This window comes from Nannobrachium achirus (genome assembly GCF_963921795.1).
Source record: "Nannobrachium achirus genome assembly, chromosome: 20".
Taxonomy (NCBI): Eukaryota; Metazoa; Chordata; class Actinopteri; order Myctophiformes; family Myctophidae; genus Nannobrachium; species Nannobrachium achirus.
Genome location: NC_137827.1, coordinates 54,621,954 through 54,646,769, shown reverse-complemented (window position 1 = coordinate 54,646,769; position 24,816 = coordinate 54,621,954). Strand labels below are relative to the sequence as shown.

Below are 24,816 nucleotides of genomic sequence, written 5' to 3'. Positions count from 1 at the left end.
TAGCAGGAACTATAAACTTTTCAAGATGTTAAATTATGTCCTGAGAACCCCATGACGTTATACATGGATCTATCTTCTTCATTTTGCTCTCAAAGTGCACCAGAGCAATACATTTAACATACAAATGCAATGAAAAGGGATAACACCCACTGACCACAAGGTCTGACCACCCCCCACCATCCCAACACAAGGCTAGATTAGATTAGTTTCCTGACCAGCCGGACCAATTGCTAGTAACATTGTGGTCAAGAAAGAAACGTGTAGAAAAGAACAACTCTGTGGTCACGAGGAGATGTTGTTTCTGGGTGCTTGGCCAACTGGCTAGATATTTTCCCCATGGCAAGCCTTGTCTTGTGCAGTTGGCCCGTAGATTAGCCTCTGTGCCCGAAAAGTGTTGGTTTAATGTGCGGTGTGTATACCGTGCCAACGCTGGTAGCCAGGCATTAGGGGGGTTGATCACCTAATTACCAGAGAGAGAGAGAGAGAGAGAGAGAGAGAGAGAGAGAGAGAGAGAGGGAGAGGGAGAGAGAGGGAGAGAGAATCTCAGAACCCATTTCGTTTTAAAAAAGGGGGAACATAATTATCTTTCTTTGTTTTTTGTCAGTGGGACAGATACGTGTTGATGACATGACTCTAGACATACTGTGTACCGCTTTGCGTGATTTTAGGGCAAAATCTGTAGGAGCAGTGTCCAAAAATGTGTTTTGCAAAAATCTGCCTGATGGTGGCGCTAAATGGGACAGATCCATGTTGATGACATGACTCTAGACATACTGTGTACCGCTTTGCGTGATTTTAGGGCCATATTGGAGCAGTGTCCAAAAATTTGTTTTGAAAGAATCGGCCTCATGGTGGTGCTTGAAGAGGGCCATGTGAGAAATGAGGGGTGGAGGTTGTGGTTTGGCAGCCAAGGTGTGTGTGTGTGTGTGTGTGTGTGTGTGTGTGCAAAGTTTGGCATGGATAGGGGCAACGGTGCCGGAGATAAGAGTAGGGCAAAAGTGTGACGGGACGGACAGACTGACAGACTGACTGACAAGCGGGGGGTAACTTCAAAACCCAGTTTGAAGTCAGCGGTGCATTTCAGCTGTTCATTTCATTAAGCCAGGGGTCTCCAACAGGGGGTCCTCAGAGTTACTACAGGGGGGCCGCCCAAATCTTTGTGCGATAGGATAATTATTTTAAATGAGCAACTTTATCCCTATATTCTGAGGAGAACTTTAGCCAAAAATAGCAGATCTGCAAGCTCTCAACGCCTCGCACTGCGAGGCGTTGAAAGCTTGTAGATCGGCTAGTTTTGGCAAATAGGTTTGGTGTAGAGGTTAAGTGGTTAGATGTCTGAAAAAACACATTAACACAAATCCAACATACAGCTAGACTGATGACAGTCCTGTCAAACAAGTCGATGAATCTATGAAATCTGTGAAAATCTCCTACACAATTTTACACAATATGTATTGAGGGTCCCTACTTTATCTCCCTCTCAGCTAAGGGGTCCTTGACCTGAAAACTTTGAAGACCGCTGCATTAAGCTATATAACGAATTGTGATGGTTCGTTCAAACCTGAAGCCATTTCTTTTTATTTCTAGTCGCTTCTATTGATTTCCTTTGGTCGTGCGGGTCCCCTCTCCTCTCCCTGTCTGGCACTGAGCGAGCAGCGTGAGCGTGACGGTCAACGCACCCTAAGTGCCCGCAGTGCACTGTCAGGCTATATACTCATGAGCCTCGGTCAGCGGTACTTTACGGAAATATTTCACTTCAATTTCTGCCAAAAGAGGTTGCTGTGCCGACCCCTGAAACTTGTGCTCGTCTGACCATTTTTAATTATCAAAAATATTGGAGTCAGTTGATTAATGTCCCGGATGCCTGTGTCACTCCAAATTGCCTATGATGGTATCGTTCACAACTGTGTTGTTGTGGTGTGGTTTCTCTGGCTCTGTTGACCCTGCAGCTAGTGCTAGTGCTACGTGAAATAACATTGTAACATTGTAATAGATTTTAATATTTGATTAAAAGTAATGTTGGTTCCAAATCCACTTTCAGCTTTTTAACTAGCCATCGGGGCTGGCACTATTTGGGGAATTAATTGGAAAAAGAATGAATGTGGGGCAATGTTTCAAGGCAGAATTAGACAGGTACTGCAGGTGCTATAACTAATGTAGCTGGGCCAGAACTGGCTAGATATTTTCCCCATGGCAAGCCTTGTCTTGTGCAGTTGGCCCGTAGATTAGCCTCTGTGCCCGAAAAGTGTTGGTTTAATGTGTGGTGAGTACCGTGCCAACGCTGGTAGCCAGGCATTAGGGGGGTTGATCACCTAATTACCAGAGAGAGAGAGAGAGAGAGAGAGAGAGGGAGAGAGAGAGAGAGAGAGGGAGAGAGAGGGAGAGAGAATCTCAGAACCCATTTCCTTTAAAAAAAGGGGGAACATAATTATTTTTCTTAGTTTTTTGTCAGTGGGACAGATCCATGTTGATGACAGGACTTTAGACATACTGTGTACCGCTTTGCGTGATTTGAGGGCAATATTGGAGCAGTGTCCAAAAATGTGTTTTGAAAGAATCGGCCTCACGGTGGCGCTAGAAGAGGGGCATGTGAGAAATGAGGGGTGGAGGTTGTGGTTTGGCAGCCAAGGAGTGTGTGTGCAAAGTTTGGCATGGATAGGGGCAACGGTGCCGGAGATAAGAGTAGGGCAAAAGTGTGACGTGACTGACAGACAAGCGTCACACAAAAGCATCAAAAGAAGCAGATCTACAAGCTCCAAACTTGATCTCGATACTTGATCTGCTACTTTTGATGCTTTTGAATTTGAATCCTGAAAGGTTTTATTTTTGGACCTGAGAGGTTTTATTAAGCCCCCCTGGCTTAATAAAATGAACAGCTGAAATCTCCAACAGTGGGTCCGGGACCCTAGGGGGTCCTCAGAGTTACTACATGGGGGCTGCCCAAATCTTTGTGTGATAGGATAATTAAATGAACAACTGTAACCCTTGCATCCCTATATTCTGAGGAGAACTTTAGCCAAAAATAGCAGATCTGCAAGCTCTCAACGCCTCGCAACGCGAGGCGTTGAGAGCTTGTAGATCGGCTAGTTTTGGCAAATAGGTTTGGTGTAGAGGTTAAGTGGTTAGATGTCTGAAAAAACACATTAACACAAATCCAACATACAGGTAGACTGATGACAGTCCTGTCAAACAAGTCGATGAATCTATGAAATCTGTGAAAATCTCCCACACAATTTTATACAATATGTATTGACTTTATCTCCCTCTCAGCTAAGGGGTCCTTGGCCTGACAACGTTGAAGACCCCTGCATTAAGCTATATATAAGGAATTGTGATGGTTCGTTCAAACCTGAAGCCATTTCTTTTATATCTAGTCGCTTCTATTGATTTACTTTGGTCGTGAGGGTCCCCTCTCCTCTCCTTGTCTGGCACTGAGCGAGCAGCGTGAGCGTGACGGTCAACGCGCCCTAAGTGCCCGCAGTGCGCCGTCAGGCTATACTTATGAGCCTCGGTCAGCGGTACTTTACGGAAATATGTCACTTCAATTTCTGCCAAAAGAGGTTGCTGTGTCGACCTCTGAAACTTGTGCTCGTCTGACCATTTTTAATTATCAAAAATATTGGAGTCAGTTGATTAATGTCCCGGATGCCCGTGTCACTCCAAATTGCCTATGATGGTATCGTTCACAACCCTGTTGTTGTGGCGTGGTTTCTCTGGGTCTGTTGACCCTGCAGCTTGTGCTAGTGCTACGTGAAATAACATTGTAACATTGTAATAGATTTTAACCCATTTAGGCCTAGAATTGTTGAATGATTTGACCAGTGAAAAATAGCAGATATACAAGCTCACAGCGCGGCACCGAGTGCCGCGCTGCGAGCTTGTAGATCTGCTATTTTTGAAAAAGTCGTGAAAATGTGTGCAAATCTTTGAATATGTGTATTTTCAAAGCGAACGTTTGTAACTAAAATTTTGCTTCTGGGGGGTGCTGGGAACTAAATAGTTTGAGATGGGGGCCCGTGGCCGAATACATGTAATTTTGGGGAAAAGGTTTGAGAACCACTGACATAGTAGTCTCTCAAGAACAGACTAACTGAGCTCCAGTTAAGTGAAAAGGACCTTTTCTTTGACGATGGCTAGCCAGATTGCTGACATAGAAACATAGGTTTTTCAAAAAAACCTTAGAAGGATTCAAAAGACACTTATAGAATCGGGTCAAAATTTGAATTTTCACAATTTTTCAAAAATAGCAGATCTACAAGCTCGCAGCGCTGTGAGCTTGTATATCTGCTATTTTTCAATAGTTAAAGCATAAAATATTGATACACAATAATTGCGACCGTCAGGGAGCAGTTTACTATGAAAACCTCCACCGGCCGTCCGTCCGTCCGTCCGTCCGTCCGTCCGTCCGTCCGTCCGTCCGTCACACGTCACACGTGACCATCAACAAACGTCACACCTTTGTTGATGTTTAAATCGAAGAGTCTTGGTCAAATACTTCTGTTGGTTTCTGCACTGATCATTTATACAATTCAGCTGTGTTTGCTCGTGTCATCATGATGAGGTCATAAATCAGCCATGCCCAAATATAGATTTTACGGGTTTACATGCTTACTCAGTTATTCGTTATGTGAAAGTCCTATGACGTCTATGATATCTGACATCATCATACATACATTCCCTTTTATGCCCATAAATGGAGATCCCCTCTGTAGAACCAGCCACTGACATCACTGTAATGTCAGGGGAACCAAATCCCTTTTATGCCCATATATGGAGATCCCTGTGATGCCAGGGGAACCAAATCCCTTTTATGCCCATATATGGAGATATGGAGATCCCCGTGTTGCCAGGGTAACCAAATCCATTTTATGCCCATATATGGAGATCCCTGTGATGCCAGGGGAACCAAATCCCTTTTACGCCCATATATGGAGATCCCTTATGTCATCAATATTAAGCCCATATCTGTGAATATCTTTGGGTACCAGATGTCTCCATATATGGTTAAATGGTCCGATATACATCACTGGCCAGAAGACCAAGAAATGGTGCAACCTCGCCCTTTGCTTTTCTCCCTTAGGCATCTTACTGGTAGGTAGTTTAATGAGGAATGCAGTATGGTGGTAGGTAGGTAGTTATGGCCTTTGATGTAAGATTTTCACTTTCTAGGATAACTATATTTGCTATTCCCAGATGATGCCCTTTTAGGGTACCCCTCATGCCCATATATGGAGATCCCCAGGCTTTACTAATTAACATAAGTTTTATGCCCATATATGGAGATCATTGTCCCAATGTCATCAGATATATGGGCATAAATGGACACAGGCAAACTAGATGGGCTGTATGGATATCCAGATGTGTGATGTAAGTGTTTTATTCCAAATGTGGCACCCCACAGACATATTTCCAGAAACAAAATCCCTTTCATGCCCATATATGGAGATTTCTGATGTCATCAATCCCAGGCCCTGTAAAAAACATGGTTGCTATGGTAAACAGTTGGTTGCTAGGGTAAACAGTTGGTTGCTAGGGTAAGAAAACATGGTTGCTATGGTAAACAATTGGTTGCTAGGGTAAACAGTTGGTTGCTAGGGTAAAAAAAACATGGTTGCTGTGGTAAAAAGTTGGTTGCTAGGGTAAACAGTTGGTTGCTAAGGTAAAAAACATGGTTGCTATGGTAAACAGTTGGTTAGTAGGGTAAACCTTCAATGATTTTGACATCTTGTTACTAATCTGTCGGTAGATAATGCCGGTCTTATATAAGGGTCATTTGTGTACGGTGTGATGTCATACTGATGTCAGCAGTGTGACAGGAGATAAGCGACCAACGGTCGCTTATCTCCCGATTAGGGAGTCTTACTGGTGTGTACCCGTTCTAAATAGGTTAATATTTGATTAAAAGTAATGTTGGTTCCAAATCCACTTTCAGCTTTTTAACTAGCCATCAGGGCTGGCACTATTTGGGGAATTAATTGGAAAAAGAATGAATGTGGGGCAATGTTTCAAGGCAGAATTAGACAGGTACTGCAGGTGCTATAACTAATGTAGCTGGGCCAGTATTATAATTTGTGTAACATGCCCAATTAATAATACACCTTTGAGCTCATTTACTGCCATGAAAAGGAGTGTTTTTCACGTACCTTTGAAAAAGATAAGCCGAACACAGGGATGCTGACAGAACCTTCGCTAAAAACCCCAGGACAAAAAATCCTCTCGTCCTTGACAATTTGCCCTCCTGGCCCCCAAACTGTGGAATAAACTCCCTGTCGCGCTTAGAACTACAGACTCAATCCCTAGTATAGCTTCCACCATGGACTGAAGACTCACCTCTTCAGACTCCCTAAACCCATAGCACACTACTGAAACACTCCCCTTCCCTCGATAACCATACATGAAGCTAGATAGCATTTTTAGGTTTTAGAAACGTTTTTTGTACTGATTAGGTGCGTGGTCTACCTATGTTATTGTTTTTCTAGATTGATATTCCTATGGATTTGTTATATTTGTGTTGGTGTACTGACATAATCTTGCTTATTATATTGATGTATTACCTGCTTATTGTAAGTCGCTTTGGATTAAAATCGTCTACTAAATGCCGAATGCTAAATTGTAAAAATCGCTGAATAGTTCATATTAATAGAATAGAAAGCCTGATGATGTAAAAGTCTAATATCTCCCCCCAGTCCATAGGGATATATCCCTTTGGTCTAGTAGTTGTTAAGATATTGGACTTTCTACGTGGTAGACTGCGGATTCGAATCCCGGCGTTACATATATAGATAGGGTTAAAGTGGTTTTAAACTGCTATGCTAACATACTGTAACTACCATGCAGCATCAGACCCCCCCCCCCCTCTGTCAGGTGATAAGAAGCGACTTGGACTCCTCATGCATAGAAGGAAGCATGACTTCAGCCCGTTGCTCTCCCCAGGTTGGCAGAGGGAGTGTAGCGCCCAGGATTACAATAGATAATTGACACCGGGTGAAAAATGGTTTACTAAATTGAGGGATAAAAAAAAAGGACTGACAAGGACAGATCTAATTTGAATAAAGTCCATCTCAACCGACTTTATTCAAATCGTGTCTGTCCGTGAGCTCCCGTGAAGCCAATGAAAGCAGCGCTGCTGTGAGTATAGGTATGGCTGTGGGAAATGACAGGGAAGTAATCCAGCAGCGCGAATGTCAAACAACAACAGCCGTTGCGGGCAGGAGGCACACATGATTGCGTTCTATGCGTTGTCCATGGACCCGGTGTGTAACCAGCTTGAGAGTGCGCGTGCATGGGTGTGTGTGAAAGACAGAGAGAGAATGAGAGAGAGAGAGAGAGAGAGAGAGAGAGAGAGAGAGAGAGAGAGGTGGACTTGAAAATACTGTGATTCTGTATTTGGTCCTGTTCATTCCCTATTTTTATTTATCTGACATTGCAGAACACATTTTTACTTGCAAATTCTCACCCATAAAAGTGTCAGGATATGATACAATATAGGATACGACTCCATTGGCAGAACACATTGAATAGATACATGGGTAAAAGAAATGAAGCCGGGGGCAGTGGTGTCCTTCATCATTCTCCTGGACCTTTGCCAGCTTCTCAATTTAGCCTCAAAATTGACTGATGAAAAAAAAAATGACTTCTGTAGTCTGACCTTATTGAGTTTTGGAACTCGATACATCTCCTTTTTGAAGGCAGCGACTTTGAAGGCAGAAAGTTCTTTTCCCCCCATTCAGGACATGACTGGTGTACTGATACTCCTCTCCAGCACGAGTAGTTCAGAAAGCAAAGCCATTCTTCAGGTCGCTGGTTCACAGTTTGATGTGGGGTAATAATCTGTGTGTTGGAAGAAGTACTCAAAAGGCGCGGTACGACCATGCCTTTAGGGACGGTCACACCGCACTTGGCAGATTCTGCCAATGCACTTCAATAGGAATGGAGTGGTTTGCTGGCATTTGCAGATTTCTGAAAAAAAAAAAAAAAAAAAAAAAAAAAAACTCTCCATTCACATTGAAATGCAATGACAGATTCCACCCTCATAGGTAGAATAAAAGTGTGGTGTGACAGTGCCCTTACTGGTAACAGTCCTGTATTGTTCTTAGTAGATCTGCTATTTTCTACTAAAGGTTTTCCCCAAGGTAAGGATGCTGCAGGGTTTAAGAACGCTGTCTGTTAGATGGGTTGTGTTCTTTGGTGTTCAAAGATTTATAAGTAGAACATTGTTTACATTTGCCTCTGAGATTTAGTGGAAAAAAGCAATGTAAATCATCTAAAAATGGAAATAAGTAAAAGCACAAAGGCAAAGCTCATTGTACTTAAGTACAGTACTTGAATAAATGCAATTTGTTACTTTACACCACACTGTTTTGTTGCTGCAGGGAATCGAATCCCGTTGAAGTTCAAATCCAAAAATATAAAAGTCGATTCCTGCACACAATTCTCAAGACTTGGGAATGACCCTGTGACCGAAACAACCTCCTTTTTTCTTTTCTTCTTTTATTAATCAATGAAGAGGTGATATAAGTATGTGTCTGGGAATTGACTTTTTTACACACCTTGTATGTCCAAAACCGTTCCTTTTTTATCACCAGTAAGACTCACTAATCGGGAGATAAGCGACCATCAGGTCGCATACACAAACTTTATAAGGCAATGGTAGCCAATCAGTAGGGAATGTGGGAAATGGGACAGATCCATGTTGATGACATGACTTTAGAGATACTGTGTACCGTTTTGCGTGATTTTAGGGCAAAATCGGTAGGAGCAGTGTCCAAAAATGTGTCTTGCAAGAATCGGCCTCATGGTGGCACTAGAAGAGGGCCATGTGAGAAAAGAGGGGTGGGATTGTTGTTTGGCAGTCAAGGAGTGTGTGTGCAAAATTTAGCATGGATCGGGGCAACGGTGGCGGAGATATGACATATGAGTAGGGGAAAAGTGTGACGTGACGGACAGACAGATTCCGGTGGAGGTTTTGATTGTAACTCCGACCTGACGGTCACTTAAAAAACAAGTCAAAGTAGTGAAAATAGCCGATCTACAAGCACCACTTTTTGTGCAACACTTGTATGATGAATTAGGGCTCTAATTTAGGAAAGAACATACTATTTTGGAACTTCAATGTTTCTTCCCGACATTGACGGTATCCAGGGCGTCACAAGGGGGGGAAAAGTAAGACAGAGTTACTAGGGCCCAAGGTGGAGGGGCCTTAATTATTTTATACTTTAGCCATTGAAAAACAGCAGATTTACAAGCTCACAGCTTGGCACCGAGTGTCGCACTGCGAGCTTGTAGATCTGTCATAAAAATGTGTGCAAATCTTTGAATGTATGTATTTTTTAAGCGAACATTTGTAACTCAAATTTTGCTTCTGGGGGGTCCTTGGAACTAAATATTTTGAGATGGGGGTCCGTGGCCAAATACATAACAATTTGAGGGTCCTTCATATGAAAAAGGTTGAGCACCACTGACATAGAAACATAGTTTTTTTTCCCCCCAAAAAAAAAAAAACTTAGAAGGATTTGAAATATTCAAAGACTTGCACACATTTTCACGATTTTTCAAAAATAGCAGATCTACAAGCTCGCTGTGAGCTTGTATATCTGCTATTTTTCAATAGATAAAGCACAAAATAATGCGCTCCCAGTCTAAATGGGTTAAACCCTCTCCCCCTATGAAGAACATTCATGGGGGGCCCGCAGTGAATCCTTGTACCCAGGCCCTAGAATTTGGTGTGACACCCTTGACTCTATCTTTCCTGACAGCTATATTGTGTGGGCTGATTCTTTTTATTCTCTTCTCTCCCCTTCGGGCTGCATGGGGCTTTTGAATAATGCATGAAGTTCGGAAGGACTGGCATTGTCTGCTAAAATGTACAATACTGTTACAACCACAGCGAGCGAGACCAGGCCTAGGTGTAAAATCGACTCGTGCATTTAGTATGCATGGGACAAAACCTGGTGCCAGTTGTTATTCCATTAACCCACGCTCCTCCAAAATGGTGCGTGGATGTGATCTGTCAAGCTTACCCGTGGAAACTCGCTGGTGTTATCGCCACTGTTGGGTGGAAACCTTGTATGTCCAAAAGCGGTTGCTTTTCAGGAAATGGAAAATCAAGAACCTGTGTTCCAATTGAGAGCCTATGTAGTTAATGCAGGGGTCTTCAACGTTTTCAGGCCAGGGACCCCAACTGATGGGGTGGGGCAACACCCCATACAACCTACCTTGTATAGGGTGGGGGTGGGGCTACAACATACATTGTATTATTAGTGTTGTAGTCGAGCCCACCTAAAGCGAGTCCAAGTCGAGACCGAGGCCAACCGGGGTCAAGACCAAGTCAAGACCGAGACGGGATAAAAAAATACAAATAAAATCCTCATTTGATAGGTACTGAGGTGTGGTCAGTGGGTATTATCCCTTTTCATTGCATCTGTAAGTTAAATGTATTGCTCTGGTGCACTTTGAGAGCAAAATGAAGGAGATAGATCTATGTGTAACTTTTCTTACTAGAAAAATCACACCCAGCGTGAAGTGAGCGGGGCCTTTGATGAGTTCATTTCATTAAGCTATGTGAACTAGAGGAACAATGTTAAAACCCTGTACATTCACTTCAAGGCTGCTCAACAGCGCCACTTGAAGGTATAGGTCACCTGGCGGTATTGCAGCTGTTGAGGCCGTGCTCATACATACAATATGGACTGAAACAAAACACTGATGCTGATCTTCAAAGCAGCCAAAGTTAGAGCTCCTCCATACCTCCAAAACCTGATCAACCCCTACAACCCCACCCGTTCACTCAGATCAGGCAACACAGGGATGCTGACAGAACCCTCGTTAAAAAACCCAGGACAAAAATCCACTCTCCTAGACAATTTGCCCTCGTGGAATAAACTCCCTGTCGCACTTAGAACAACAGACTCACTCCCTGCTTCCGCCGTAGAAGCTACTTCCACTCCCCTTCCCTCGATGACCACACATGAAGCTAGATAGCATTTTTAGGTTTTAGAAGTTTTTTACTGATTAGGTGCGTGCAGGGGCGTTAATTGGGTATGGCAGAGGTATGCAGCTGCCATACCCTGGGTCCAGGGGGGAGAATACAAGTTACTTTAAAATATAAATCCATGAATGTCTCTTTGTCTATCTGTGCTGGTTATGTTGTTAAATTACATTAAAATAACTACAAATGCTAAATTTAACAAGGTATTATAATTATATTCTCCACACTTTTATTCTCCCCATCTTGACCGAATAGTATATTCCCAGGTTCCGCAGGTCAGCTGCACAGGTGCAATTCATTATTGTTAATTGCGGCACGTTTACTATATTATGCCAAGTTTAGCCGCACTTGAACAACTGTTCCAGACCGGCATATCCAGCCCAAGAAACCATAGACATTTTGGGGGGGAAAATAGAATGTACTTCTTAAAATAAATGCATCATGCCTGTTGCTAAGGTATGGCAACATGACTGGTGTCTAAGACACCAGTCATGTTATACCTTACCTTTTTCTGAACTGACGCCACTGGGTGGTGGTCTACCTATGTTATTATTATTTATTTTTCTAGATTGATATTCCTATATATGCATTTGTTGTATTGTTGTTGATGTACTGACAGTTTATCTTGCTTATTATAATGATGTATTACGTGCTTATTGTAAGTCACTTTGGATTAAAAGCGTCCGCTAAATGTGGCTGGCACCGCTCGCTCGATAACAACTGAACTTGAAAACAAAATACTGGTATGCGTGGATCTGTCGGGAGGGTCATGCAGTTTATAATCCCCTCGTGTCGCGTCGTTGTTTACGCCCACCCCTGAGGATTACAGAGTGTTCTCACTGTCTGTCTGGTAGATAACACAACTTGAGCACGGATTGCGAGGCTTCTGGTGGAACGTGGTGAGAATGATCAGTAGACGATGCTCCGAAAAGATGATTAAGAGCCTGATCAGACGGGATGCGTTTTAGCAACTGGGGAGGATTTTATTTCTTTATTTTTGACTCGCTGCTTTTACATTTTTCTCTCTGTGTGTGTGTTCCTCAAGTCTTTTTGGAGGAAGGCCCTGGAGACCGGTGGTGGAAAGTGAATTTATTGAAGTACTGTTAACACCTTCTAAGCCAAGGGGAGCCCCTTAATGTTAAAACCGTACTATATCGCACATCCCCCCAGGGACCACTTGAACCCTATGTGTCCATATTCTGAGAACTATAGCCGAAAATAGCCGATCTACAAGCTCACAACGCCTCGCGCTGCGAGGCGTTATGAGCTTGTTCGCCTATTTTCGGCAAAGAGCTTTGGTGTAGAGGGGAAAAAGAGTAGACTAAGTACGGAGTGAAAGGTCAAGTTCATTAAGTATTGACGACCAAGTGGTTAAATATCTGAAAACACAAATTGACATGAATCCAAAATACACTGATGATCATGCTGTCAAACAATGAAACTATATGGAATCTATGAAAAGGTTGTGGGAGGTCCCTGCTTCATCTCTCTCTCAACCAAGGGGTCCTTGGCCTGAAAACGTTGAAGACCCCTGCTATAGAACCTTACATTTATGTCATATTACAATACGCAAATATTATGTCAATCTTTCCCCCTATGTGTCACCAGGAAAACTTGAGAAAATAGTCATTTCCATTATGACAGATTTAATATAAAACTAAACTAAACTAAACTAAGTACCCCAGAAGCCACAGCATCACTGAACTAATAAAGCCTCAATGGAAAATCTAATAAAAAGCAATCCTCAGTATAGTCAGGGGATATTAACTCATTCCCCGCCCCCCCCGATAGTCCCGAGAAAATCCCAATGTCGTTCCCCGCCAGGCCCGATAGTCCCGAGAATTTGCTTTTATATAATGTAATGTTTAATTACATTCTTCCACAGCCCGTTACAAAGTCTGAGCCTTTTATCTTAAAGGGAACCTAAAATATCACACATCAAAGTAAGTGTGTTTGAAAAAAATACTGTAATAATGTATAAATTGCAATACAAATGTATAAATCTCCCCATAACCCACAGTGAACTGGCAAAAGACGCATTTGAGCTCAAAAGGCTGGCTGCCGGGAAAAAAAAGAGAAGAAAAAAAAGTGTGAGAACAGCTGTGTGTGTGTGTGTGTGTGTGTGTGTGTGTGTGTGTGTGTGTGTGTGTGTGTGTGTGTGTGTGTGTGTGTGTGTGTGTGTGTGTGTGTGTGTGTGCTTCCCTCCAGGACCACTATATCTCTGTTTCAGTGGTCCCTGTTGGACCCCCTGATGGTGTTCAGTCCCATAAAAAAACAGTGCTATCAGTGAGATCTGCCTCTCTCTCTCTCTCTCTCTCTCAAGACACAAAACACACAATTATCGCCAATTCGCCATATAAATGCTTCTAAAACGTACCTGATAATGATGATGGTTGATTTGAATCCACACCCTGGGTTATAATCCATATATCCAGGCTATAATATTAGTTTTATAATGGTATTTAGTCCACAAACTTTAGTCCACAAACAAGCCATGATCGCCTTTGCAAAGGTGGGGGTCCCTGGTCGCCTTTCTAACGGAACCAATAAGGGGTCCGCGGGTCCAACGCTTCGCCGACCTCCCAGAGCAGTGCGGAGTTACATAACATTGTAAAATCAATCAATAAGCCGATCATTTGTTACATAAAGTTCACATGATCCAGTTGCAGGGACAAGTGGTCCCTGTCGATGGGGTCTCACAAAGGGGGTCCCCTGGTCTCCAGCCAACACTTAGGGAACCAGGTGGGCGTGGGGGTCCCTGGCCCACGCTCCACCAAAACAAGCATCAACTACAGCCAACAAGCGATCGATCAACTACAGCCTCGCCTCGTTAGCAAACTGCGTCTGCCCTGCTCTTGCCAGGGCAGTGCAGAGGATTTTTTAGGGGCAGGGGGAGACATTTTCTAACATGTGCTAGAATGTGAAAATAGCAGATCTACAAGCTCTACAAGCTCTCAAAGTGTCGCAGAGCGACGTGTTGAGAGATTGCTGATCACCTTGTTGAACAAATGTCATAGCAATCCATTCTAGAGGTGTATTCTAGAAGTGTTATTGCGACCGTCAGGGAGCAGTTTACTATGAAAACCTCCACCGGCCGTCCGTCGGTCGGTCACACGTCACACGTCACACCTTTGCCCTGCTCATATCTCCGCATCAGTATATAGGGCTTGTTTGTTTATTGTATGACATCACGCCACATCATCAGCTGTGGACTCTGTGATGTCATCGTATCGCATCAGTATATAGGGCTTGTTTGTTTATTGTATGACATCACGCCACATCATCAGCTGTGGACTCTGTGATGTCATCGTATCTCCATATATGGCCATCTCCGTATATGGAGATATAAGTCGTCCATGCCCAAGTATGGGCTGGTGAGGTCAGACTTTGTGTGATGCGTAGGTTATCTCCATATATGGAGATTCAACATTCCAGGCAATGCTCTCTTCCCTGGTGAGAATTGCCCCTTTATATAGGGCTTGTTTGTGTATTGTATGACATCACGCCACATCATCAGCTGTGGACTCTGTGATGTCATCGTATCTCCATATATGGCCATCTCCGTATATGGAGATATAAGTCGTCCATGCCCAAGTATGGGCTGGTGAGGTCAGACTTTGTGTGATGCGTAGGTTATCTCCATATATGGAGATTCAACATTCCAGGTGTAACTATGGCTACCCGTATGACGTGAGAGGTGGAGGTTGTGATATTTGTGGAGATAAGCGACCAACGGTCGCTTATCTCCCGATTAGGGAGTCTTACTGGTTGTAAAGACTCATGCCCCCTTTGATGTCAATGTGTGTGTGTGCACCTGTAGGCCTACAGAGCGCAACTAGCATTTACACACAGAAACAGAGAGACAGCGCCCCCAAGTGACTTGTAGCAGACTTGTAGAATACTGTAGCAGTAATAGTATATCAATGTGAACTTGCTGTTTTTGGTCAGACATAGCATATAAAAATATTTTTCTCTGCATTTTTCTAAACAGAAAATTCTAAAAATAATTCCTATTACATAATTACATTAGTACACTTATCTGATAAGTGCCTGACGCCATAAATACAAATATCAACTGAGTTATTCGCTCGAAAAGCCATCAATCACAAAAAGGTCAATATCTCCAGTTCTTTCAATTATAGCTGGATTTTGGTCAAAAATGGCTATTTTGAGATGGCTGCAACTATAGAAAAAAAAGCTTTTTATTTATTTATTTTATTTTTCGGTGAGACTAGAGTTTGTCCTGTTTCATTTGAGGTTCTGTATGACATTGTCGAAAAAATACAGAATTTAGGAAAAATGTCAATATAAAAAAAATATATCAATTTTTTTATTAAACAAAATGGCAGGAGAGCCATACAGTCAATGTTAAAATGGCGGCCAATGTGTTAATAAAACCTGGGAATAAATTCCTTACCAAGCAATTTCTTCACCAATGTGTTCGTAAAGGTGTCTAGTAACATATCTAACAAAGTTTGAAATTCAACATCCCTAGGAGAATCTTTGACAGCTAGGGTAATTCTGGGTCTCATTCACTTACTATACACTATACTATAAGGGAAAGAATGACTCCCAAAAATCAGCTTTAAGTAGCATGTAAGGGGTCTAACTAGGGTTCAAGTGGTTAAATATCTGAAAACACAAATTGACATGAATCCAAAATACACTGATAATCGTGCTGTCAAACAATGAAACTATATGGACTCTATGAAAAGCTTGTGGGGGTCCCTGCTTCATCGCTCTCTCAGCTAAGGGGTGCTTGGCCTGAAAACGTTGAAGAACCCTGGACTAAATGATTACTACATTGGACCCATTGGAACACTGAATGGCTCTTTTACATTTCCTGAAAGGTTACAGTTGGACATACAAGGTTTCCACCCGACAATCGACGATATAATGACGATACTGCCTCCATTTCTAATCGTATTTATCCAATTTATCCCGAAATTATCAAGGTTTATTTACATGACTAGCTGAGGATCAGAACAGATTGTGCAGTGCTGCAGGCATACTGTAGCGTAATTTCACGGCTCATTTTGTCCTGCGCCTCAATATTATCAAACACGTTTTTTTTATTAACAACGTCTTCATCTAATCTCAGAGATTAGAATTTAATGAAACAATTGCCTTTGTGTTGAATCATCCTCTCTCTCTCTCTCTCTCTCTCTCTCTCTCTCTCTCTCTCTCTCTCTCTCTCTCTCTCTCTCTCTCTCTCTCTCCACCAATTCCCAGTTCAATTCAGAGGGCTTTATTTGCATGAGAAAACATACGCTTGCATTACCAAAGCAGAAGTGTACACAATACCATACAACAGGGGTCTTCAACTTTTTCAGGCCAAGGACCCCCTAGTTGAGAGAGAGGTGAAGCAGGGACCCCCCACAACCTGTTCATAGATTCCATATAGTTTCATTGTTTGACAGCACGATCGCCAGTGTATTTTGGATTCATGTGAATGTGCGTTTTCAGATATTTAACCTCTTGAGCCGTCAATACTTAATAAACTTGATCTTTCACTCTGTACTTAGTCTGCACTTTTTCCCCTCTGCACCAAACCTCTGCCAAAAATAGCCGATCTACAAGCTCGCAACGCCTCGCATTATTGCGAGGCGTGAGCCGGTAGATCTGCTATTTTTGGCCAAAGTTCTCAGAATATGGACGCTAGGGTTCAAGTGGTTAAAAAGGAGAAAAAAAGTTGCAATCACACAAAGATTTGGAGGACCCCCTGTAGTACTGTAACTCAATCAAAACAAAATGTGTACAAGTGAAACTGATTTCATGTCTCTCTCTCTCTCTCTCTCTCTCTCTCTCTCTCAGTGGCGTCAGTTCAGCAAAAGCTAAGGTATGACAACATGACTGGTGTCAACCAGTCATGTTGCCATACCTTAGCAACAGGCATGATACACTTATTTTAAGAAGTACATTTTTTCCCTCAGTTTCTACAGCTGGATATGGCAGCCTGGAACGGTTGTTCAAGTGCAGCTAAACTCGGCATGTTAGTAAACGTGCCACAATTAACAATAATGCATTGCACCTGTGCAGCTGACCTACGGGACCTGGGAATATACCATTCTGCCAAGATGGGGAGAATACAAGTGTGGAGAATATCATCATAATACCTTGTTAAAGTGACTGTTTTGTAAAATGTTGCATTTGTATTCATTTTATTGTAATTTAACAACATAATAACCAGCACAGATAGACAAAGAGACATTCATTGATTTATATTTAAAAGTAACTTTTATTTCCCCCCCTGCCATACCCAATTGACGCCCCTGTGTACAAGTGAAACTGTTTTCATGTCTCTCTCTCTCTCTCTCTCTCTCTCTCTCTCTCTCTCTCTCTCTCTCTCTCTCTCTCTCTCTCTCTCTCTCTCTCTCTCTCTCTCAGTCTCTGCCGTGCACGTGCGGCATCTCCCAGATGCGCACCATGACCATGCTGGACGGCACCTACAGCGAGGCGGACACCAACAGCCTGGCGGGCTACACCGTGGACCCCATGGTGCCCGAGGACGAGGAGCCCGACGAGGTGGTGCACCACCACCACCACCACCACCACCACCCCGCCGGGGGTCCCCAGGGGGGCACCCAGGGGGGCCCCGGGGGCGGCACCGCCCTCCCCGAGAAGCCCGAGCACATGGTGGTGCGTGATGGGAAAAAATGAATGTTCCAACGGGTTGACAAGTTTTATTTAACCCATTTAGGCCTAGAATTGTTTAATTTTTTAGCTATTGAAACATAGCAGTTAAAGGGATGTTCCACTTTCAAAATAACTTTTGGTCATTTTTGTCGTCTAAGCAGGCTTTTATGAACACCCTGAACAGTTTTTAATTTGCTTGATTCAATATTTAGATATTTGATGTAAATGTTACCAGGCCCCCCAGGCCCAGGGCCTCTCCCCATACACACCCATTGTAAGTTCAAATTCCATTTTAACCGTGATAGATTTTCTGGTGACTCATACTACCCTCCTAATACGTGAGCAGGCCGTGTTTTCTCTAGAACTTTTTTCATTTATTTTTAATAATTCTTTTGGAAAATGGAAAAAAATAAATACAATAAGAAATTAAAAAATAAAAAATAAATGAAAAAAGTTCTAGAGAAAACACGGCCTGCTCACGTATTAGGAGGGTAGTATGAGTCACCAGAAAAAAATAATGTGTGTTTTTAATTCATATATCATGGTTAAAATGGAGATTGAAGTTACAATGGGTGTGTATGGGGAGGCGTCCTGCAGGAGGAGGGCCTGGTAACATTTACATCAAATATCTAAATATTGAATCAAGCAAATTAAAAACTGTTCAGGGTGTTCATAAAAGCCTGATTAGATGATAAAATGACCAAAAGTTTTTTTGAAAGTGAAATATCCCTTTAACAAGCTCACAGCGCGGCACCGAGTGCCACGCTGCGAGCTTGTAGATCTGCTATTTTTGAAAAATCGTGATTTTCTTTTTTGCAAGTCTTTGAATATATCTTTTTTAAAAGTGAACATTTGTAACTCAAATATTTGCTTCTGGGTGGTCCCTGGAACAACATATTTTGAGATGGGGGTCCACGGCCAAATACATGTCATTTTGGGGGTACCCTGACACAAAAAGGTTTGAGAACCACTGATTTAGAAGAAGGATTTAGAAAACATTAATAGAATCGTGTCAAACATATTCCGAGGTGTCGCGCTGCGAGGCTATTTGTGGCCAAAGCTCTCCTCGGAATAGGGATGTGAGGTTTCAAGTTGTTAATTTAATAGAATTATCGTATCACACAAGAATTTGGCGGCCCCCCCTGTAGTAACTCTGAGGAAACCCTGTTGAAGACCCCTGCTAAAAGGTCTTTGCACACAGACGCGTTTTTCAACCATTGCGTTTTTTCCGCTTGCTGCATGATTAAAACGCATTGGTGTTGGTGTGCAATGCTGTGCGGAATTGGCGCTGCGGATCCCAAAAGGAGTCATAAAAGGAGTGATGAGTTTTTTTTACCACATGCGACAAGACGCACAAATCGAACTGGGTCGAAAAAAAAAAACGCACGGCCGCAGCCACTTATCGCACGGCAAATTCAGAGCCGGTGTGCATGAGGTCGTAGAGAATCATTGTTTTCTTTTAAAAAAAATGAAATTGTCCGTTTTATTCGTGCAAACAAACACGTTTGTGTGAAAAGCCCTTTAGGCTATGTTCTACAGCAGGGGTGGGCAACTTTGATGATGGCGAGGGCCACTATATTTCCACCTTCACTCCAGAGGGCCACATTGCATATTGCTACGTCCTTCTTTGTCATTCTAGTATTGCATATGATAGAAGCAAAAATAGCAGATCTACAAGCTCAAAACGCATCGCGCTGCGATGAGTTTTGAGCTTGTAGATCGGCTATTTTTGCTTCTTTTGAATTGGAATCCTGAATATTTTTTTGTTATTTCTTAATTGGAATCCTGTAATGTAACATTTTTATTTCATTTCAAATGCATTTAGTTATATACTCATGTTAACTTTATGAATCTAATACAATCTAAATACAATCTAAAATAATAATAATAATGAATACTACTATACTAGTCATTAAGCTACTAATATTGACTGAAGGAATTAAAGCAGGTCATGGTTGTAATTGTAACAGCTGAAATCAATAATATATCAGTATTCCAGTATTAACCAGAGGGCCGCATTAAGTGAAGGTGAGGGACGCATGTGGCCCCTGGGCCGCCAGTTGCCCATGTATGATCTACAGCAGTGTTTCTCAAATGGGGGTACGTGTACCCCTAGGGGTACGCAGAGTTACTGCAGGGGGTACTCAAGATAATGCCCCCCAAAAAGAAAAATAGAAGTATAAATCATTATACTATTATTCATAATTAAATATAATTAACTACAATTGAATTAGAAGGAGAATCAACATTTACTGTTATGTTTAATGATGACACTTGGATAAACTTGTTGTGAGCCTGAAACACATACCAGTCAACTGGTATGTGTTTGAATGTTGTTTGAATGCAAGTTATTGACATGAAAACTGTACTGAACTGTTTTGGCCAGTGTTGAAACTCTCACTCCCTTTTTCTATGTTTTGTGATGTTATATTCTTGAAAAGGGGGTTATCATATACCGCTTGTTATGGTTTTAATTGCAGTTAGGAAAATGTTGTTGTCGGGTAAAGGGGGTACTTGGATTCAAAAATCAGCGAAAGGGGGTACTCAAGCCAAAAAAGATTGAGAACCACTGATCTACAGAGTTGAATATAGGACGTATACAGAATAAATACACATTTTGACAGTCTATAAACATCTCTACCAACAGGTGCACCTGTCGGTGAGCAGCGAGTCCACCACCACCAAGAAGAAGCGCAGCATCCGGGCGCTCAACATCATGAAGAACACGCACGCCATCGACAAGTACTCGCGCATGCTCTTCCCTGGCTCCTACATCTTCTTCAACCTCATCTACTGGTCCATCTACTGCTGAGGAAGAGGAGGGTGGAGGATGATGGTGGAGGAGGGGTGGTGTTGCCCATAGAACATAGAACGGCAGACACCCTCTTCGGCTCTGGGGGCATGTTGTGCATCGAGGAACCGAGGGAATCTGTGTCGCTTCCGTGTGCGTCACACATACGCCAATAAAAGCTCTGTTGAATTGATTGAAGTCCCGGAAAAGACGTGCTGTGATTGATTGGCCAGTAGTCACTTTGACTGGCAGCGTTCCCTCGGTTTTTCCCCGGACGTCCGGACCAAGCCCGCAGACACCTGAAGCCAAATCGACATGGTGGCCGTTTGAGGTACTGTAGCTTTTTTACGGATGGGGCCAGAAACATGAACGCGCATCTAGGCTTCTTTGTATTGACTGCGCGTCCATGAACACAAACTATGACGCAAAACGCGCCACTTAGGCCCCACTACGTCACGTTTCACAACCGGAAGAAGGCGTGAAATTTGGCTTCATGCGCTGGGTGAGCAACTCAATACAAGTGGACGGGCAGGGGATATCTGGTGCCCTCTCTAGACTTATTATAACTCTATGGTCCGGACCCCAGTTGTTACACGTCGCTCCAATGAACTGCAGAGGCGGATGAGGATGATCTAGTGTTTCATATCTATGGTGTTACCCCCGACGAAATGACCCGCCACCCCCCGAACTACCCCCTCCCCTGGCAAGTCTGGATCCTATCTGAATGGTTGTAATGGGATAGGGGGGGGGGGGGGGGATGGGGGCCCTTGCTGCTGCTGCTGCTGCATCCCATTCAAACGGTGACAGCTTTTTTCTCTTTCTTTCTTCTTCTTTTCTCTTCTATTTTTTATGGATTATCGGATCAGCGAGATAGGACGATAAGTACGGCGGCCGAGGAAACGTGACGGGAATCCAGACCTTGTGAAAAGGATGATGGAGTGTTAACTGGCTCTCCGTGATCCAACAGCCTGGAGCTCTTCTGTGTGTCGAGGAAAAGAAAGAAAGAAAGAAAGAAAATCAGCTTCTAGGGCAAGGGGTCTTCAACAGGGTGTCCGGGGCCCCCTAGGGGGTCCTCAGAGTTACTACAGGGGGTCCTCCAAATCTTCGTGTGATAGAAGCTTTTTTTTTCTCCTTTTTTCTATTAACCACCTTGAACCATAGCGTCCATATTCTGAGAACTTTAGCCAAAAATAGCAGATCTACAAGCTCACAACGCCTCGCGCTGCGAGGCGTTGTGAGCTTGTAGATCGGCTATTTTCGGCAAAGGTGGTGTTTGGCGTAAAGGGGGAAAAGTGCAGACTAAGTACAGAGTGAAAGGTCAAGTTTATTAAGTATTGACAGTTCAAGTGGTTAAATATCTGAAAAGTTAACACAAATTGACAAGAATCCAACATACACTGATGATTGTGCTGTCAAACAATGACATTATGATCAGGCTGTGGGGGTCCCTGCTTCATCTCTCACTCTCAACTAAGGGGTCCTCGGCCTGAAAACGTTGAAGACCCCTGTTCTAGGGCTTGTTCTTGTCGGCTTCTTTTCTTCTCATTCTCTCTCTCTCTCTCTGTCTCTCACATACGGCACTTTGATGTTCATTGCTTCACTATTTCACAACGGTGTCGACGAGACAGAAAACATACACACACAAAAAAAAGAAACCTGTAATAAAAGCCGGTTCAGCCCATAGGCATGGGTTCAGCCTCTTGTCGCTCGCTGAATTCCCTTTTCGGCTTTGGCTGTCAACAAAACCCTGCAAATAGGGTTAGTCTTCATTAACTGCTGTTTTCTTTGTTCCCTCTTGACTATATTCCCCCGAATGATGTGGGATGGAGTTTGGCTTCTGCCAGGTGATGAACAAACACTCACAAAACAAGACAAACGCTCGCCGGAATAAGCTCCAGTCAGTTTGTGTTGTTCGACGACGTGACAGTGCTTTCAGCGCACACTGAATGTATGAGGTTATTACTTACTGATTTAAAAAAAGTTGCTTTAACCCATTCAGAACGGGTACACATTATTGTGTATCATTATTTTATGCTTTAACTGTTGAAAAATAGCGGATATACAAGCTCACAGCGCGGCACCGAGTGCCGCGCTGCGAGCTTGTAGATCTGCTATTTTTGAAAAATCGTGAAAATTTGAATTTTGACCCGATTCTATAAGTGTCTTTTGAATCCTTCCAAGGTTTTTTGAAAAACCTATGTTTCTATGTCAGCAATCTGGCTATAGCCATCGTCAAAGAAAAGGTCCCTTTCACTTAACTGGAGCTCAGTTAGTCTGTTCTTGAGAGACTACTATGTCAGTGGTTCTCAAACCTTTTCATGTGAAGGACCCCCAAAATGATATGTATTTGGCCACAGACCCCCATCTCAAAATATTTAGTTCCAGGGACCACCCAGAAGCAAAGTTTGAGTTACAAACGTTCGCTTTGAAAATACAGTATATTCAAAGATTTGCACACATTTTCACGACTTTTTCAAAAATAGCAGATCTACAAGCTCGCAGCGCGGCACTGGTTAAAGCATTCAATAATTTTAGGCCTAAATAAGTGGTGTTATTTGGTGTCGATTGAACATTGAGACTCTGTCACACACACCGTTTTCTACGGGCGCTCGGGGGAGCGGTCAGCGAACCGGGGGCCGTTGTCAGTACGAGACTGACCGGCGTCAGGTCCGTAAAGCCAGCCGCGCCTGCCGACCTTTTTCTGGATCGGGAGGGGGAAAGAAAAAAATAACACTGGAAGAATTTTCAAAAGCGTCTCGGAGCATGTTTAATTTAATGTTCAATCAATCGATTGTGTTTCCGGCTTTGATCAATGGACACTTTGTATACTTTACATTCCTATTTAATCGGCATCACAATGAAACACGTTTTCTTTTTCTTTTTTTAAGGTTTTAAAGAAAATATACCATTTTAATATTAATGTTATCATTAAAATCTTAGTGTTTTCCCAATTATTTGGGGTGGGGGGGGTTGGGGTTGAGAGTCACTGCTCTAAACATTTCACTCAACTAGGGAATGAGGACAATCGTCCAGGCTGGACGTCCAGGCTGGACGATTAACACCTCAGAGGGCCCCTGGGCACTGAAGCGCCAAGGGGCCCCCGTGTGCGCGCAAAATGTTTTGTAGGCATATGTAGCCATGTAGGTCCAATATAACATCTGCAGCAGCAGTTGGCTCAGTGCGGCCCGGCGGAGTTTTAATCAGTTGACTTGACTTTCCTGAAATATTGTACATTGTACTTAACACACAATCAGCACTTTTCAGCAGCATTCTCACATCATTTGTTTCAGGGGGTGGTGGACATCATTTATTTCATTCTGATAAAAAAAAAGAAGAGGGCCCTTGATGCCCAGGGGCCCCTGGGCATGTGCCCAAAGTGACCATATGGTAGATCCGGGCCTGTTAAAAATAAATATTAAATTAAATCACGTTACAGAACCAGTCCCAAGTCTTTAGGGCGGTCGTTCATATGTTGTTGGTGGCCGTTCTATAGCGACTACCTTGCATTTTACAGCAAATACCCCCGGGATGATTGATGAATTGGTTTTTAAAAGGCAAAACCATGTGACGAAGCTGAGGCCCAAGTGAAAACTATTATTTATTTAGTATTTACCTTCCTTCTTTTCAATTTGTATATCTTAAATCAGGGGTCTTCAACAGAGGGTCCGGGACCCCTTGTGGGTCCTCAGAGTTACTTCAGGGGGTCGTCCAAATCTTTGTGTGATAGAAACCTTTTTTCTCCTTTTTTATATTAACCACTTGAACCCTAGTGTCCATATTGGGAGAACTTTAGCCAAAAATAGCAGATCTACAAGCTCGTAGATCGGCTATTTTCAAGTGGTTAGAACGTTGCTGTCAAACCATGAAACTATATGGAATCTATGAACAGGTTGTGGGGGGTCCCTGCTGCTTCATCTCTCTCTCAACTAAGGGGTCCTCGGCCTGAAAACTTTGAAGACCCCTGTCTTATATAACATAAGACGTTTGGCCTTTTCGGCTGTGGTTTGAATGTTTATGAATTGTTTGCACTAAAAGAGCTGAATAGACCTTTTTCACAGCAGCCATCAGTAACAACATGTAGATGTTACCAATGACCATGCAACACCTTGTGAGCTCTGCTTTTCTTTCTTTTTTTTTCTTTAACCCTGCAAGACCCGAATTCATTTCTACTTGCCAAAAAAAAAATCAAAAGAAATCAGATGGTGTTGTAGGAGTCCTAATCAGAGGAACATGTGTTTTTGTAAGGTTGTATAGACATAAATCATACATCATGCTCTAATTTGCATTTTGGGGATATTTTTCACAATAATAACATATGTACATGTTCTAGACCAGGCCAGGGTGGGCAACTTTGATGATGGTGAGGGCCACTATATTTCCACTCCGGAGGGCCACATTGCAT

The 24,816-nt window shown here is 42.9% G+C and overlaps 1 protein-coding gene across 1 annotated transcript in view; it reads left to right on the top strand.

The window, feature by feature from the left end:
* The window catches only part of gabrr2a (gamma-aminobutyric acid type A receptor subunit rho2a), a gene marked incomplete at its 3' end in the record, with an annotated part of 128,463 nt that extends 108,028 nt beyond the window's left edge, over nucleotides 1-20,435 (top strand). Inside the window, exons 9-10 of the mRNA XM_080751419.1 lie at nucleotides 17,375-17,515; nucleotides 20,271-20,435. Coding sequence (XP_080607545.1) covers nucleotides 17,375-17,515; nucleotides 20,271-20,435 — 306 coding nt within the window. The remainder of the gene's footprint in view (nucleotides 1-17,374; nucleotides 17,516-20,270) is intronic.
* Nucleotides 20,436-24,816: the final 4,381 nt, after the last annotated feature.